The 17,500-nt window shown below is 43.7% G+C and overlaps 1 protein-coding gene across 1 annotated transcript in view; it reads left to right on the top strand.

Annotated features, from left to right (window-relative positions):
• Window positions 1-9,139, top strand: part of LOC134088087 (probable G-protein coupled receptor 153) — a 41,829-nt gene extending 32,690 nt beyond the window's left edge. Inside the window, exons 4-6 of the mRNA XM_062542017.1 lie at window positions 1,162-1,351; window positions 3,028-3,212; window positions 5,762-9,139. Of these exons, the coding sequence (XP_062398001.1) occupies window positions 1,162-1,351; window positions 3,028-3,212; window positions 5,762-6,829 (1,443 nt within the window). The 3' untranslated portion in view covers window positions 6,830-9,139. The remainder of the gene's footprint in view (window positions 1-1,161; window positions 1,352-3,027; window positions 3,213-5,761) is intronic.
• Window positions 9,140-17,500: the final 8,361 nt, after the last annotated feature.

Here is a 17,500-nt window from a genome sequence, read left to right as displayed (position 1 = left end):
TATGTTTCTCTTAAGCGTGTGTGTGTGTGTGTGTGTGTGTGTGTGTGAGAGAGAGAGAGAGAGAGAGAAATAAGCATTGGCAGTGGTCTGAATGAGAGTCATAAGATATTACGTCTATGAAAATGTGCCCAGTCACGCAGTTAAACTTTTTGATAAATTCTAGTTCAGTCAAGTGCCATAATAATAAATATGAAATGTAATTATCTGCCCAGCACCACAACAGCAAATAGACTTTAGATATTAAAGACATTCAGATATTAGACTTCTACATCCATCAGAGCAACAAGCACAAATGGGATCTCATTGTCCCTCATTTGCATTAAACAATGTAACGGGTCAAACTGTATATGTGTTATTACTTTCCAAACCCACATTACACGTCAATACTGGGAATCCAGTTTATTATAGTGTGGTTATGTAGAATTTGCCACTGAGTAAATTGTCAGCCATCTTTCTTGATTTACATTCAGACATTCAGACCCTGCTCTAAGTTTGCAGTTTGCACTATGTACCGGTAGTGAATTTGAGCTTACTGGACTTTTTGCTCTGATATAGTTAGATCATGAGTGGCACTCTCAGCTAGACTGTCGATAAAAACAAATCAAAGAGCGAACAGTCCTGAGTTGGCACACTATGCTGCATATAAACGGACTGGGCCCAAGGTTGCACTTCTCAGGCTTATAGCGGGGCCACGGAGAGCTTGGTTGCTCGATCGTTATTAATAACATGTCTCACTGCTGAATTCTGCACTGCGGTGTATATTTCTGCTGAAGGACAATCAATTCTTGAATGGGTTCTCTTCTTTTTGTCAGGCCGTCACTCTGCTTTGGAGTTTTTTGTCTGCCTCTCTTTCTCTTTTCGCTTTGTCTCAGTCTCTTCTTCTCACCCCTTTCTGCTTCTCTGCCCCCCCTTTCTCTCTCTCTCTCTCTCTCACCCTTTCTTTTATCTGTCTCTCCTCACCTGAATACACATCCCTCCTGATTATTGACTGTCCTTCTCTCTTCTTCTTTCCCTCTGCTTCTCTTCCTCACTCTCTTTATCTCACTCTCCCTCTTTTTTTTCATCAACTGTCTCTACCTGAATCCACTTCCCTGAGAGAGAGAGAGAGATTAACTTCCTGATTGTTAACCTCTCTCTCTCTCTCTCTCTGGCCTTTGTCAGGTGGTGAGCTTTGCGAGTCTGAAGTACGACCGCTCGTACACGTGGATGGTGCTGTGCGTGCTCTGGTGCTCCATCGCCCAGTCCATCCTGCTGCCCATGTTCCTGTGGGCGTGCGACCGCTACCGCGCCGACGTCAAGATGGTGTGGGAGAAGTGCGTGGCCATCATGTCCAACGACGACGTGGACGAAGGTAACGTCCCCCATCACCGGCCTTACTTGCATGGGGGAGCAAGATGGAAATGGAGAAGGAGAGGGAGAGGGAGAGGGAGGGAAATGGTGCTAGGAGGAGAGTGAAGGATGGCTGTCAGGGTTACAGACTTTGGCCTCTAATTGGGTCAGTCCTCCCGAGTCAATTGATGTCAAATCGATAATGGGAAGACGAGCAGAAATGGGCCCCAGTGGTAATTTCAGCCATATTTGAATTAGGTGGTGAGGCTTTTTTTTCCCTCCATGGCTTGAAATGTGTCAGACCTAATCTCCCAGGGTGGACCAATGATGATTATGGAAGGCAGAGCGTGAGAGAGACTCATTGGATTTATCATGTGACCTACTTCTCCATCTGGAAAGGTAGTCAGCTAAAAAAAGACTGAATGCTGTCACAGCTGTTTATCATGGGCTCAGGGGACAATACTAAGGAGCTCTATAGAAAGGCACCACAAATGATCACAAACGATTCTTGTTAGTAGCAGCTGATCACGGTTTTCTCTGGAAGGCTGAATCTGTAACAGTATGGGTTGTACGACACATTTCATAGTCGTAAAGTGTTTTACTGTTATGTAATAACTGTCATAATTAAAGTGTTATCTCCTTAAGAGCACTGACCGGTCATTAAATTATTATTTTCTCTCTGGTCATAAGACCAGATGTCCCCCTGATCATAAATCTGCCCAAATTTGGCTGAAAGTCAGGCTTTGGTTTGACAGGATAGGGCCAATTAAAACACTCTCTAAAACGTTTTCTTAATTAGACATCCTTCCCTCTTGCCAAGTGTGTTGGTATTTGTGCTGTGATGTAGCAGTAATTCTTAGTACATTAAAAATAATGATTGTGCTGTTTATGTCTGAGTGTATGTGTATGTATGTGAGTGTGTGTGTTTTTTTTTGAGGGGCGGGGTTAGTGTGTGATAGTGTCAATTTGTGCTGTTAATGTTACCAGTTCTCTACTCTTCTTTGCAGAAGGGTTGCCTTGTATAACCCAGCTGAGTTGTATGTATAAGGGTTGTTTCTTGTTCTCCTAAAGCTACTGACCTGCATGCTAAGCTAATGCCTGTGCTAATCTCATCTCTCATCTTGCAACTGGCCACGCCTGCCACAAGATCAGCATTTTACACTGTACTTCAAAGGCTCATGCCTCCAAAGTCCACTCTAAAACCTGCCCAGTTAAACCCTATGGGGTCAACACAGACCCCCCCCAAAAAAAGTAAAATTATTTAACATTATTATTTTGTTTTAGAGGCACGTCCTATTATGCCTCACCATATAGGTAACAGGTGCCACCTCTTCCCCAGAGAGGTTGTTTTGTTTTGTTTTGTTTTGTTTCGTTTTGATCTGCACTAAGGTGTACAGCATCACCTATGTGTTCAAGGCCAGCAGCTAAGATTTTCAGACAGATGTTTTTTTTTCCTGAATGAACCTGAAAAATACTGTCCAAATACTGAAATCAATATTGATTGATTTGTCTTCACCTAAAACAAAAGCTTCCCTAACACCAAATTTCAGTTTAGAAATCATCAAAGAAGAGACATGGAAAATAAGAAGATGCTCTTGTCTTTTTGATCTATTACTTTTTTATCTGTCTGTCTGTCTGTCTGTGTATCTGAGTCCATTTCGTTTTGAATTCTGATATATATGCTTTCTGCATTCGCAGAAAACAGCCAGGATGGAGCCTTTCATCCGGATTTAATTTATGACAGACCGTATGACTATAGCCCGGGGCCCGATATCATGACGATAGACCGTATTGCCAAGTACGAATTCTCGACCTTAGAAAGGGGTGTGCCCCAGGGTTATCCATTGAGGGAACATCAGGAAGATAAAATGCAGTACTTGCAGGTATATTTCCATTAATTTTTTTTTTTATTTCATAAAATTGATATACTTTGCAGTGAACCTTCGTATGGTGAACCTACATATGAAGATTTTCTCAGTTGTGCATGCTGCAGGCCCTCTCCGTGAGAGTTGTTACATGATTGTCTTTTCCCTTCAGGAAACTTTTTTTCCCCCCGTTTCAGAGGGAAAAAAATCCCTAAAAACGATTACTCACATGCTGTTTGATATATCCAGACATGACGTTAGAGACGGATGAGTCAAAACAATAGTCTGGCTGACTAATGTTTGGCAAACAAGGCAAACAAAGCCCATGCTCACCTCATCTTTAGACACATACTCCTTATCTCTCTCTGAGCAGAGCCCCGCGTGACAATGCTACCTGCTGCTTGCACCAAAGCTTAACTCCCACCGCCTTTCGAGCGCATCAGAACACCAATTAGAGAGTAATTTCTCACGTTTGCACTTGCTGTAAAATGTTCTACCTAACAAACGCTTTTATCCGACCGGCAGCGGCACAGACACTAGCGTTTTGAAGTCTTGTGTGTGTTTCTCTCGGGGAGCTGAACTCACTGTTAGAGCCATGCATGCTCCACTGGGCTTCAAGGAACCTTACCTGACAACTTTTTTTTTTTTCTTTCTTCTCCAAGACGTACATTTAGAAAGTGCCTCCGCAAGCTCTTCGTGTGACTAAGTAAGAAACTGTGTTTCAGCAGCCTAGCTTAGGACAAGGCACTGGAACAGAAAACCCATCATCCGTAGAAACCCAAGTCTCATTGTGGCCCCCTTCACATGAAAGCCAGTTAGCAGTAGAGCTGTAAAATGCTCCTCTTTTACCTTGAAATCCCAGCAGTCGTCTCTGAGCATACAGTCTTCGAGCACGGATGGCCCGTCTAACCTCATTTGCCGCACGGTAAAACCGTGTTTTGTCCTGACACTAATTTGTCAGGATTCTTCTAAAATAGATTTAACCGGCCGGACGGAAGCTGGACACACACGGCGGACACACACACAGTGCTCGACGGCTGGATGCGGACAGAGCGTGGCCTGAAAATAAAGAACCCAATTCCTAAGACAATCCCACCCCCCCTCTCTCTCTCTCTCTCTCTCTTACCCTCCAGCTCTCTTTTCCACATCCAGACATCCATCATAGTGCCATCTCTGTGCCTTTTCATTGCAAAATGTGACCCAAATTGAGCACTTGCCAGTTGTTTGTAATTGCCAGACAACAACAGCTCCCCCCCCTTGGGGCTGAACAGTCGAGTGCAGTTGCAATGACATTCTGCAATAAAATGCTGATGCACTGTGATCCGCTACAAAACCATGTAACTGTATGCCCACCTCATCCCTCCTGCATTGCGTAGCGTTGAGTAAATGCCCGAATGCCACCCCTCATGCCCGACCCACCGCAGCAGATATACAGAACGGCACGTCAGTGCCAGCCTCAGGCCACTCACTAAATCACGCGTTGCCAGCTTTGGAAAATTGGAAAAATGAATTCCTCACACTCTCAAAATGTAGTCGTGTGGCCATGGACTGTAGTTTGATATTTCAAGGCCACAGCTTATTTTGGAGATGGGATGGGATCCTGCTTGTGCACTACTGGCAGAGGCAGAGCCTCCACTAATTTCAGCAGTCCCACTGCTTTTGCATTACCCCCCCAAAGCTGATTCATACCATCAGTTTTTTTTTTGCCACATAAAAATGCACCCTCCACATGGGTCCGGAAGTTATGCCTTTGCCCGGCGATCGGCCTGTTTAAAGTCCTGCTGGCTTTGATCCAGCATTTGATCTCTGCATCCTGGTGAGGCGTTGCTATTATACCACATCACTCCTGCTCCTCTTCTTCTCTCCCCCTCCCCTTTCTCTCTCTCATCCAATGCTAATGCTCTGCCTCCCCCTGCTGGTCAAAGCGCACACTCACACACTCACAGGCCTCTGTATAGTCTGCTGCCCCCCTCCCCCAGCCCCCTCCATGCACTGAGAAAAGATTGCTGCACAGTGGGGCGCTCTGGTGCTGTGGGCCTTGTGATGTATGCTTTGGGATGCTAGCTGTATGAGACAGTGGATTGATAACTAAAACAAAACTGACATTACGTCTTTCCTGCTTAGTTCTCAGAACAATGTGGAATGTGAGTATGAACTTGTGGATGTGTCTTAAGTTCTCATAGTGCCCCAACTTTAAAAAAAAAAGTTTTGTTGGTTTTGGTTTTGTGAGTTGTTCTTCTTGAAAAAATGATGACAATGTAATGAACTATTCATTTTAGTTAAACAGAACACAATGATATACATTGTTTGTCAAATACATCAATAAATCAAAGGGTAAAAGTGATCAGTTGGGTAAAGTTCTCCCTTTGTTTGAATATCATTAATGAAACCACTGACATTTCCATAGCGTTAGAAAAATTCTCCCCAGAAGTCTGTATGTCTTTTGTGAGACAGACAGTGTTGTCAATCTTTGCTTGTACCATATTATGTCTCCCGTCTGCGTTCTGATGTGAATGCCGATAACGATAAGACCTAATTCCTCTCTGGTTTGTTTTGTCCCGCGGCAGGTGCCCCCTACAAGAAGATACTCCCACGACGAAACCGACATGTGGACCAGCGGCCAGATCCCCTCCTACCTGCACCGCTGGGGCTCCACGGAGGACATCATCGGGGTCCAGCAGTACAGCTCGTCGCGCCACCACGACCGGCGGAGGGGCAGCCTGGTCTCCTACCATGAGGAGGGCGGCGGCCAGTACCGCAAGCGCCGGCGCTCCGAGGACAGCGGCTACGCGCTGCGCGGCCTGCCCCGCGTGGCCGTGCTCTCGGGCGGGGCGGGAGGAGGGGGGGGCGTGGCGGGCATGTGCGGCGAGCGGCACCACCACGAGGACGACTTCCTCAAGTGCTTCGGGCGTGACGAGGTCATCAGCTTCATCGACGAGACGCCGCTGGCCAGCCCCATGAAGAGCCCGCACCGGCGCGCCTCGGCCGTCTCGCTGCTGCCGCAGGCCTTCGAGGTGCTGCCGCCGCCAACGCGCGGCGGCGGGGGTAGCGGCGGCGGGGCCGGCGGTCAGCACGCGGTCATCCTCTACCCGCACTTCCCCCTTACCAACTTTGAGCGCGAGCCACAGGCGCTGCGCCGCCTCTCGGACCACGGCAGGGGCTGCGCTCTCACCGAGCTGCCCCAGGACAACGGCGGACGCGGCACCGGTGGAGGTGGAGGGGGTGGGGGTGGTGGAGGTGGTGGGGGTAGCCGCCGGAGCAGCAGAAAGGAGAGCACGGTCGGCGGGACCTCGAGCGGCGCCGGCAACGGAAGCGCCGGATGCTCGGCCGGCATGGGGACCTGCGGCTCGGGGGGGAAGGGCTGCTCCTCGAGAGACGCAAAGTGCGCGGCCGGCCAGGACGCGGGCCCCCACGGGACCTCCGAGCAGCCGCCGTCCGCCTCCCCCAGCCACAGGCACAGGACCGGCCCTGGGGAGGGCGGCGGGGGAGGCGGGGGCGGCGGCTGGGAGGCCGAGCAGAAACTCCTCATGAAAATGGAGAGCAAAGGAAGCACAAATAGTTTTATAAGCTCTCCCTCGGCCTCCTCGTCGGGATACGTCACCTTCCACTCCGACTCGGTCGGCTCCGCCACCTAAAACACGGGCGTCGCGTCACGCGCGCGTCAAAGCTTTTCACTGTTGCCGTTCTTCTTACTTTGACTATTATTGCTTTTCTTAATGCCGGCTGTTATGATTCAAGTGGAATGTTTTTGTATTACGAGCACAGTCGGAGAGACCACAGGGCAAAGGGGACAAACAGAGTTTACAGAGTTTTCACCTGTGTCTCAGAATCAGCAGGCCAAGCTCCGGGGTCTGTGAAACATCAGTCAGGTCCGAAACGGAGTCAAGCAGTACTGACCTTAGAGCTTTGTGTGTGTCATTTAGACATTTACTTCAATACTTTTAAAGAGGATGCTCAGTATAAAGATGGAATAGATGGAGGTTTGTTTATGGAGAAGATTCTGGGCAGTCAACTATTCATTCACCTTTTCTTTTTAACTCTCAGTTCACGCATCATGTTTACTGGGCCCACGGTTCCTCTATCTTGGCTGTTTGTTTGTTTTTTCGGACGGGGAGATCTTGCTTTTTGACAGTGCGGTGTTATTACTTTGATAATTGAATAAATGAGACGTGTTTTCTCACATAGTGCTTCAGTTTTAAAAGTGTTCAAAATGTTTCTTCTTCTTTCTGCAAAGTGTTGCAGAAAACAACTGCCCATAGTTGTTTAAGGTCCCAGATTGCCCTTGTTGACTTCTTTCTCATTCCCTATATGTTGGGTCATACTGTCAAATGAAAAGTGTAAATGTGTTGTAATTATTTAATACTAAATTAATTCCCTCTTGTACTGATGTTTAAAGTAGACATTGCTGGTACTGGATTGTCAATAAGGACTGTCAGATTGCACACACATAACTTCACTATGATTTGGCCTTTGATGTTCAGAGGAGAGGGAAAGAGTCAGAAGCTCCCACAAAGTCTCCTGTGTGTCTGAAACTAGGGACAATGCAGAGTTAATTTACCATGAAGAGGACAAGGTATATTATTCATATATTAATTTTCCTACAGTAAATGTTTTTTATTATTTAGACTTGCCCAGACAATTCAGGTCACAATCAAATGGCTTTCTGCTATATTAAAATATATTGTATGTAAGAGTTAAAGATGTGGCATTTTCATCTGATGGCATGGTGTATTGTTATTCTGATTCCTTTATTCGAGATGTTGGGATTCCCTAATGTCCACTTTTAAATACTGTTAATTAAGAGTTGGGAGTTGGGACTCCTAGCTGTGCATTAACTGCCAGCATGCACGGGGTGTACATACAGGCTACTACACTTTGCCAAATACTGTTGTGAAACTCACCAATGGTGCTCCATGCAAATGCATGCTGAGTTGAGCTGATCTTTCAGCCATTGAAGATTTGCTTTCGGATTCCACAATCTTGGACCAATCTGCCAGGCATCTGCCATGTTGACTAGCCAGTGAGCCAGAGTCTTCCTCATTCTGTAACAATGCAAGTCTTTTCAAACATTTAGGACTATACCAGGCAATATTATAGCCATTGCAACACTCTGCCAATATTTAGAAAATGAGTCAAGTAATCTACCAGAGTAATGGGTATTATCGTTAAATGAATGTATTTACAATGATATTCTGTTTGGGCTAGAAAATGATTCACCAAGACAAAATAAGGAAGAGCAACAAAATCAATATCGCCTGCAACTTGAAAAGTACCCAGAAGGATTTTTAGTAGCCTTATGTTGTTTGTGGATATATTTCTTCTTTACTCTTGGCATTGTTCAAATGATGATACAATTATGTAGCACTGTCAGATTTTGTTAAGCACTTTGACATGTTAAATGAAACATTTGGCCATATCGTTTTTTTCCCCGGCGGAGGTCTGAGATTTTGTGAGATCTGTGCGTTCTAGTTTACATTTTTCCGTGCACCACACTTTGATTACATAATGCACATATACACACTTATATTTTTAAAAAATCAATACGTTTTAACGTTATTTATGATTTGAAAATAGAATTCGTTTCGTTTGTTTTGTTAAAAAAAATATCAGAGCGTAATTTTGTAACATATCCTCGGTTCTAAATACTTTGTCAAACTAATGGACGATGTTTGATGTTATGTTGCTGATATTATGACTTTGCTTGAAGTAACTACATTAACATGAAGAGAAACACGACTTTTGTTGAATTGTTTGAAGTGTTTGCGTTTGTCAATGGAACCCCTGGCGTTCTGCCTAATTCTGAGAGAAGTGTTCATCAAGAAAATGTGTAGGCTACATCAACCGTTTATGAAAACACTCGCTTCTCATTTTTAACGATGCTAACACTTTTTGAAATACTGCCTAAAAAATATGTAAGGTTAGAAAAATAAAAGATAATATTTCAAGACATCTTGACTCTTTACTATATCCTCATTTAACAATATTTGTTATAGGCCTACCCTCTTGCAGAAAAAAAAAGAAAGAGCTGTCTTTCACTTTAGTGTGGAGTTTTTGTCACAGGGTGGCTTCTTTATCGTCGTGACCACGATGGTCACCCTGCACACCTGTTGGATGGAACTAATAAAAGCTGTAAGTCAGCCTACGTCGCAAAATGGCACTTAGCTACTGACTGGATTCGTCCATTGTTCTGAACTCATAAGACGAGTGCCGAGGAACACTGCCACATTTTTGCAGCGAGGCAAGTCTGGCTTTAAGAACGCTTCACTGGACACAGTCTAATGCAAATTTGATACTCTTCTCCTTTTCTTGTCTTTTCTCTACTGCGCTGCTATTGTGGTTCCACCTTAGATAGTTACTTAAACAACGCAAAGAGTTCATAGGAATTCTTTAAACGTTTCAGTGAGTGCGTACTTGGCAGCGTGAAATTCAATGCATTTACAAACTACAAGTCGGGGAAGTCAGCCTACAACAAAAGTATGCACCATTTATAATGCAAGTTACTGTCACTGAGAACGAGGTTACTTTGACGATTCCATTTAACAGCGTCAATAAAGTGATCCGTCCTTCCTTGTACGGCCAAAAGGCGGACCGCTGAATATTCAGCGGGGCTTTGCTCACGAGTCAAAACCCCACGGTTTGCCGCGGAAGTAGAGGGGGGCAAAGGGGCGCGTTTAGCACATAAAAAAACTGAAACAGGATCTTCCGCGTTGGCTCGCACAGCTCGAGAGGCACCCTCTTCCTTGGCTGGTCCACACTCCTTTCACCACCCCCAGCGCGCCGCACTCCTGAATGCGCCGTGAAAAGGCCGGGGCGTGTCACCAATTCTCCTCGCCGCAAGGTGCCATCCTCTACTCCCACCAAAAAGCAGCTGATTTTATGACAATCCTTGAATACTACAACCTGCCTTATCCAACTTCACTGAAGATAACAGTAAGACATTTGAAGCTGTATTCAAGTTGCAAAAATAATCATGTAGGCCGATAGTCCACCTAAATAAACTAATTGTAAGCCATATACGCCACTGTCACCATTAACGATATTAAAACGATTTACTGCGTTTTGTGGAAATAACTTTTGTTATCGATCCATTCAGGCTTAGCCTACATGTCACATTTATCATTAAACTGTCTGCTTTCGAGTGTAATTAGGCAAAGTCGACTGGCCTCACCTGAAGACAAAGGATCAGGTGATTTTACAGTAACACTTGCCTTCAGTCAGGCATTGATTGTGAAGCCGCAGATGATTGACCAGAATGAGGCAATACTCAAACGTAAAGGAGAAGTAAGGAGAAGGCTATTCCATAGCCTATCCATACATTCGGTAGGCCAAGAAGGCCTACTCTCTTTCGAATGGACTAACTCCAGATACGCCATGGAATGAGAAAGGTTAGGGAAATTGAACATGTCTGATAGGGACATTTCGTTGGGACCTGGACACAGAACTGCGTAGTGTGTACAGCCTTCGGAATGACCAAAGATTACAACATGGATACTGTTGTGACAGAAGCACTTACTCCCTTATCCAACGCGGAGTTGAGCGCACCTTCTTCTCGCCTGATATGCCATTTGCCAGACCTTCGCAAATTATAATGAAGTCCTGTGGTCTAATCTATGGGGTAATAGTGAATAGGCCTAATTTATTAGATCATGAATCAGTGTCTACGTTATACCCAGGACTACGCAGTATACCCACTTAAAAGCATCACTATCTCAGTGCACCCACTTAAAATAGGCAAGGGTGCGTATTAACATGTGGGGTTGACCATAGTACATTCTCTACAGCTAACTTCTATAGTATATCACAGTATAGCCACTACAGCTAACTAGACTACACCACTGTCATGAACTATTCAACTATTCCAGTAATTTCGGAAGACACTTCAGGGTGGTTGATAGTCTACATAGTTCACAATTCGTAGGCTATACTTCTATAACAACACAAAACAGACTGTGCTTGAGATGGTGGCAAGTTGCCACCATGGCAAGCATGCTGAGGAGCAAGGTGATCAGTCATGATTGAGATTCAGAGAAGTTCAACATTTCAGTATTTAATTTTTTTAAAAATAGAGGTCATATTCATACAAAAGTACAGTGCGTTGCGTATTATATAATCTACAATGTGCAAATGAGGTAATTAAATATTTCTATTATAGACAATCTAAAATAACCTATATGTTTATTCAATCAAATACTCCACTAACTGTGTCACCAGGGCCGCCAGTAAGGGTCAGAGGAGGGCATAACGTATTTATCAATATGCTGTCCGTCAGTGGGGCTACTGCCTCTGGACAAATAACCAGCAGCGCAGTTTTCCTTGTGTTTTCTCGATAGCTCTGTAGTTTTAACGGCGTTTCCATGGCTTCTCCTGATGTTTGTCGGCCCTCTAACACAGCTTGAGACGGCAACAGGACTCGCTTGCAGAGCCCTATTTGGCGACAGTCTTTGCGCGCCAAGATCTGCTGACTGGCGATTCCTCGAGTCGCTGTCCATGGTGCTGAAATCTGTGTTGCGTGCGTCTGCGCGAAGAAGACGGCTTGAGAGTTGCGCCAGCATGTCGGATTGATTGCTCCCGCCCATGTCTGTTACCAACAAATACTGATTCACTCCAGCCAAGCAACTCCGAAACCCTGCTTGGTACTCGGTGAAGTCGGGGTACATAGGGGAACCTGCTGAATAAAGAAAGTTTGGTCAATTTAGTCCAGTGTGCGCAGTTTAAGTCTCAGTGCATTTCATAAACCAGAGATAAGTGCTATATCAAATGGGGAAGCTTTGAACACACATATGATTTTCTTAAAGAAACTTACCACTGCGATTTTTCTGCAAATTTCTCAAATGCCGGACCGTAAGTTCCAGTATATCGGCCTTTTCAAGCTTCCGTTTACGAATCTATAGAGAAACAAAGGCAATGTTAATTTAGTGAAATTGATATCAACAAATAATTGCACAGCGATAAACTTTTTCTGTTCAGTCAGAAACGTACATTGTTTGAGTAGCAGGTTTCCAACAAGGTCTTCAACTGATCAAGGCATTTGTTGATACGAGCTCTTCGCTTCTTCTCCATCAGTGGTTTGGAAACCTGTAAATACAAATAAGGGGAAAACATTAGGAAATTGCATATCACCGGGTCGCGTAAAAAATAAGATTTAATATAACATCTAAAAATGCACAATGTAAGCATGCTTACCTTTTTCCCACTGAAGACTTTGGCCTTCTCTGAGTCTGTTGCAGCCACCATGGCAAAGGTCAAAATGTGCTATTGCTATGTGAAGACGAATGCGCGCTCTGACTAGTCCTCGGTGAGAGTGGAGGAATGCGGTCTCGCTGGAGTATTTATAGTGAGAGTCACTTTGCATTTCAATGCGGGGCGCGTCACACAGAGAACAACGGCACTTGCTTTTAATTCTTGATAGAAACTGTTAGTCCTAAACATCAAAAGTGAACAGAACAGTTTTCACATTAACACTTGTGTATTTGAATGTCAGATGTTTTGTCTCTGGAGTTTGCGTGCAATACATTTAACCTTTCAAGTTTAAATACACATTATTTCACCTGTTGTCTCTAACATGTTACAGTAATGGACTTCATGTATCAACCTTTCCTTGCATTGTGGCTGCTTCTTTCTAAATAATACATTCATTTGTGGAAATAGATCTATGGAGGCCACTCGTGTGCTGGATTTCATTGCTTAAGAATAAGAAATAATATATTTTTAAAAAACAGTTTGTGTCGTAGAAAAGGCTTTTGGAATTTGCTACCAGTAGTCTATGGGCCTACATGCAAACCTATGGAGCGACGTGTGAGGTGATATTGTAGCCTACAGGGCAATGGGAAGCGTACAGAATATCCATAAAATGGGACATAATGCTACAAATAGTCCGTTTCTCCGTTGCGGGTCTTGTACCAGCCTTGCCTATTCATTCCTTTCTTTTAAGGTTTCACGCCACAGGCCCGAAGGCAGCACCGTGGTAATTTCGCACTTGTCGTCACAGCCTTGCGATTTTCTGGCAATAAGAGCCAGGATATGGTCCCACGTTGTCACTTGATATTCCCACCCATTTGTATAAACGTGCAGATTATACTTCATTCATATAACTATATTACAACCACTTTATCTCATTTCAAATCTAAATATATCTAATAATAGGAATATCGTTCTTTTATCCTTCCAAATCAAATATAGACCAGTCTACGCTACACCCGACAGGTCGAGCGCGGACCGAAGAGAATCGACGGAACGCCTCTTTTAGGGGCCCTTACTTCTCGATTTTCCACACTTTTCTATCAAAAGACTCTGTCCTGGGAAAATCCTACCAAATGGCCACCATAGAAGTTTGTGCTGTGAGTATTCCAACAAATGTCTTAATAAGAACACATAAGTGATAAGTTGCTACATCTGTTGCTGTTATGAGATACCATTAAAGTGAAGTCACTTAAACTTGAATAGCCTTACTTGTTCTGAATATCAAAAGCTACACCTTGACATGGAATTGCTTTTTAAAAACATCCAACACCAAGCCACTTATGTGTACAGTTGGTGCATTTGAGAGGGACATGGCGATCCGTTTGTTATGTACATTAGGGAGTGGACACGCGACAAGCTGGATCTCCTTCCATGGGCCACGTTTAAAGTTGCCCAGACTGGAGCAGGAAAACACACACAATGAGACTGTTTAGATAGGGGTTGGGGCTTGGCGCGCAAATGGCGTGGAAAAGAGAGCGCGAGTGGCTCCCGCATTTACATCTGAGAGTGTTCACTGAGGAGTCCACATCGGAAAGAAAGGGCCCTCAGTATATAAGTGCAAAGGCTGGTCATTGATCCATTCTTCTGCCCTTTTATGTAGCTCACAAAAATAGGCAAATCAAAGATCTAGGCCTTTTGATGCCCCAAGCTGTATTGTTGGGAACTACTAAGTCGACAGGGGAACTCTTGAGAGAGAAGACTATCTAAATATTGCCGTCACTATTTAACCAATGCTATGTCAAAACCACTTGATATAATATATGGTGAGATTATGTGGTAACGAATATAAACGTGAATGTAAATGTGATAAACAAGTATATGTGCACAATGCACAAGTATAGGTAAATGTGTTCATTGGCTAACATAACTCAGATTTTACTATATAGCCTACGTCTGAATATTTCAAAGGGATCTGACAAACTTCAAAAGATTAAGAGCTGATGTCAAAAGAAGTTTAAATGATCGCAATAAACAACAACTCCACATGACTTGACAGAGAGCTAGGCATTCAATGCACAAATAAGAGGGACAATCACAGGGTCATTTGTTAACTAATTGTCAGTTGTTGGTTATATCAGTTTGAAAAACTGTTTATATATATATATAACAGTTTATATATATATATATATATATATTCCCTGTTTATTGCCCATGTTTGGAGAAAATAAACTTTGCTCATAGCTCTGTTCCAATTAAGCATGCAGATTTGTTAACATGGCACGCTAATTAAGCTACTCCACGTTGCCTTTTATATGCTTCTACTTTATCCAAAATTGCATGTAATGCACCGCATAATTGGTGCAACACAGAATTTCACAGTATGAAATCGGACAGAGATCCAGGAGTGTGTGAAAGCTGCTGCCTCTTTTGTTGTCGTCATTATGAGCCCGTTTTCACGCTCAAATGTAACACGTTCCGTGTTAGCCTGTCTGCTTTCAGCGTGTGGAGACTTCTGAACACCACAAGAGCACCTTTAATGTTGCATGATGTTTCTGTCGTTTAACTAAATTACGTTTATTTTTGTTTAAAAATAACGCATTCTCTCAAAAGATGCCTTAGTGGTGTAGAAATGTATATTTCAGAGTAGTTTTTCGGGGTATGACCTTAATGTGTTTCCTCTTTATTCAAATAACCTCAATTTACACAAATACCAGGGGCTAAAGGAGCTAAGTTGACATGACAATTACGCGCAGCTAAAAAACAAGTGGAGAGTATGTTTATCAAAAGCCTTGTCGGTCTTTTCTTTCCACTTTCACTTTCGTCTCCTTGGGTAACTCATTAACTTCTGTGCGCCTTTGTTATGGATGCGCAGCTAAGGAGATACAGAATGGGGTGCTGTAATAATTAGGTTATTCTATGACTTGTTAACAACAATTAGTGAGGCAATTATACAATTACCTGCAATAAACTTCTTCTTTTTATTCAGAACAAATCTGGTACATATTACCACGTGAATGGCGCAAACAACGGGCAGGTGAACATGGATCATGTGGAGTGAACCGCGCGCGAAAAGACACTGCCAGTGTAGTGTATATAATAAAATGGTGTAAGCCGTATGGTAATAAGATGCGTCAATAAGTTCGAATTCAGTTCAGTTGATGGAAGACATTTTGTTGTAGCCGGAGGCACAGTAAAAAAAAAAGTTTAAAACGAATCCCAAAGCATAGTAAGAAAACAACGTATAAGCTGTTATGTGGGGAAAGTCAAGCTATATAGACTAGTTCACGAGGAGACAGTTCTCTGAATGACAAAACTAATAGGGTGAGAGGGAATAGGTCACCCGAGAGCGAAACAAATCGGAGAACCGCCTCAGAACTATTCGGTGACGCAACCAAAGAGGTAGACATGGTTAGAGCCTGTGACGAGAAATATTCGTAGATACTGTATGATTGTAACGTTGACTTAATAACTATAGGCTTACCTGTCGTACTTTTTAAATTTATTACTGCAGAGGTAAAGCCACGCGACGGCCCTGTTGCCACAGCCCTGATCAAACATGTTCTATCATGAATTTCTATAGACTAGTCCACTGCTTATTTAAGAGTCTTTACTGATGTCCGGGCGTACAATGGGTCGTGTTTGGCTATGTGCAGAGGGGTTACGAGCTGAAAGGCTCAAAGGTCCACATTAACATCGCTTTGAGTTTTCTCAAGGCCCGAAATGAACTCGAGGAAAGTAACTTTATAAGTGGCTGAAGGATGGATCTTTTGTTGCCCACTTCACTGAGGGACACAAGAGCCTTACAAAAGGAGAGCCCTCGCATTGTCTCACTGGCAATGCGCTTGAGCATTGATGCGCCTTGAATTGCAAAACATCTGCCATTTACCCCGCGCAACCTGAAAAGCATTTGTATAAGAAAGAAATAGCCACTTTTGTACACCATCTTTTTGCCTACAACCAAAATAGTTGACGAGATGGAAAGAAATTCAGAAAAAAATCAGATATCCTTCAACCAAAGTTGTGCGCGTCCAGAATGTTTAGCATTTGGTATGGCTGCAATTTGGTAAAATCTCGATTCTTCAAAGATAAACGATGCTAAAGATCTCGATTCCGATTCATTGGGCATATGTTCATTTCACTGGTTGACTTCTAAATCAAGGTCCCTTCCAAATACATGTTAAATATAACCTAACGCTTGTTTAAATTTCGACATTCTTGCAGACAAGAGGCACACCTGTTGTGAGACGAGGTGACTTTTCTTAATTCCAGGTTAACTCAAAATCATTCAACGATGCTGCGAGTTTTGCAGGAGAATAGCCCTATTTGTGTGCAACTGCCGTAGCAGGTTTCCCATGGCATTTCTTTTATACCCCAAAGTGGAAAATTGGAGTGTACATCTCAAAAGCCAGGAGGCGTGCCTCCAATTTGCCTCGCTCCATATTTTCGGGCTCCAGAAATATGCCCACTGCCTAAGACTGAATGTGCTTGCTGGTGCCTATAGTTCAATGTACAAAGAGGCAAGGCACAGCTTTCATGGCAGACACCAGATGTAGGGCAAAGTAAAAGAATGGTCATTTAACCGCCGTAAGACTATAGGCCTATTTGGCAACGTCGTCTAGAAATGCGTTGCAAGTGCTTGCATCTTGCCAAAAGCATAGCTCATCAATGGTACTTGACGATGAATGACTTTAAGCCAGCAGGATAAAATAGCATAAGATAATCAAATGGACGAAAACATGTCAATAAAGAATGTAAATAAATGAATAAATCTATGCGTAAAAAAGTGGATGTGCGGATCATACAATCACGCGGATGTACGTGAGGCTGTTCTGGGAGGGAAGCTTGACATGCCCTACGTGTGTGGTAAATGTGGTCTATAGCTACCTGAAAATTGGTATGAAATCGACAATTTGTTGGTGTCAGCATGTAGTTGGCAAGCGGCACCATATGCCACGCTGAGTCGAGCCAGTTAAACAATTCGTTCCTAGTTTCACGGTTCATCCTCCTCCTCTCCGCGGGAGCACCCTCAATAGCCTAACAAAGTAGCAATTTAGCCCGTCAAATGACCCAGCACCCCCCACGGTTGTCTTTTCCTTTCGCCACCATGGCATCTGGCTCTGCAAAAC

The sequence above is a fragment of the Sardina pilchardus genome, chromosome 7 (genome assembly GCF_963854185.1).
Source record: "Sardina pilchardus chromosome 7, fSarPil1.1, whole genome shotgun sequence".
Lineage (NCBI taxonomy): Eukaryota > Metazoa > Chordata > Actinopteri > Clupeiformes > Clupeidae > Sardina > Sardina pilchardus.
Note: the sequence above shows the minus strand (reverse complement) of the source record. Positions and strands in the feature narration are given on the sequence as shown.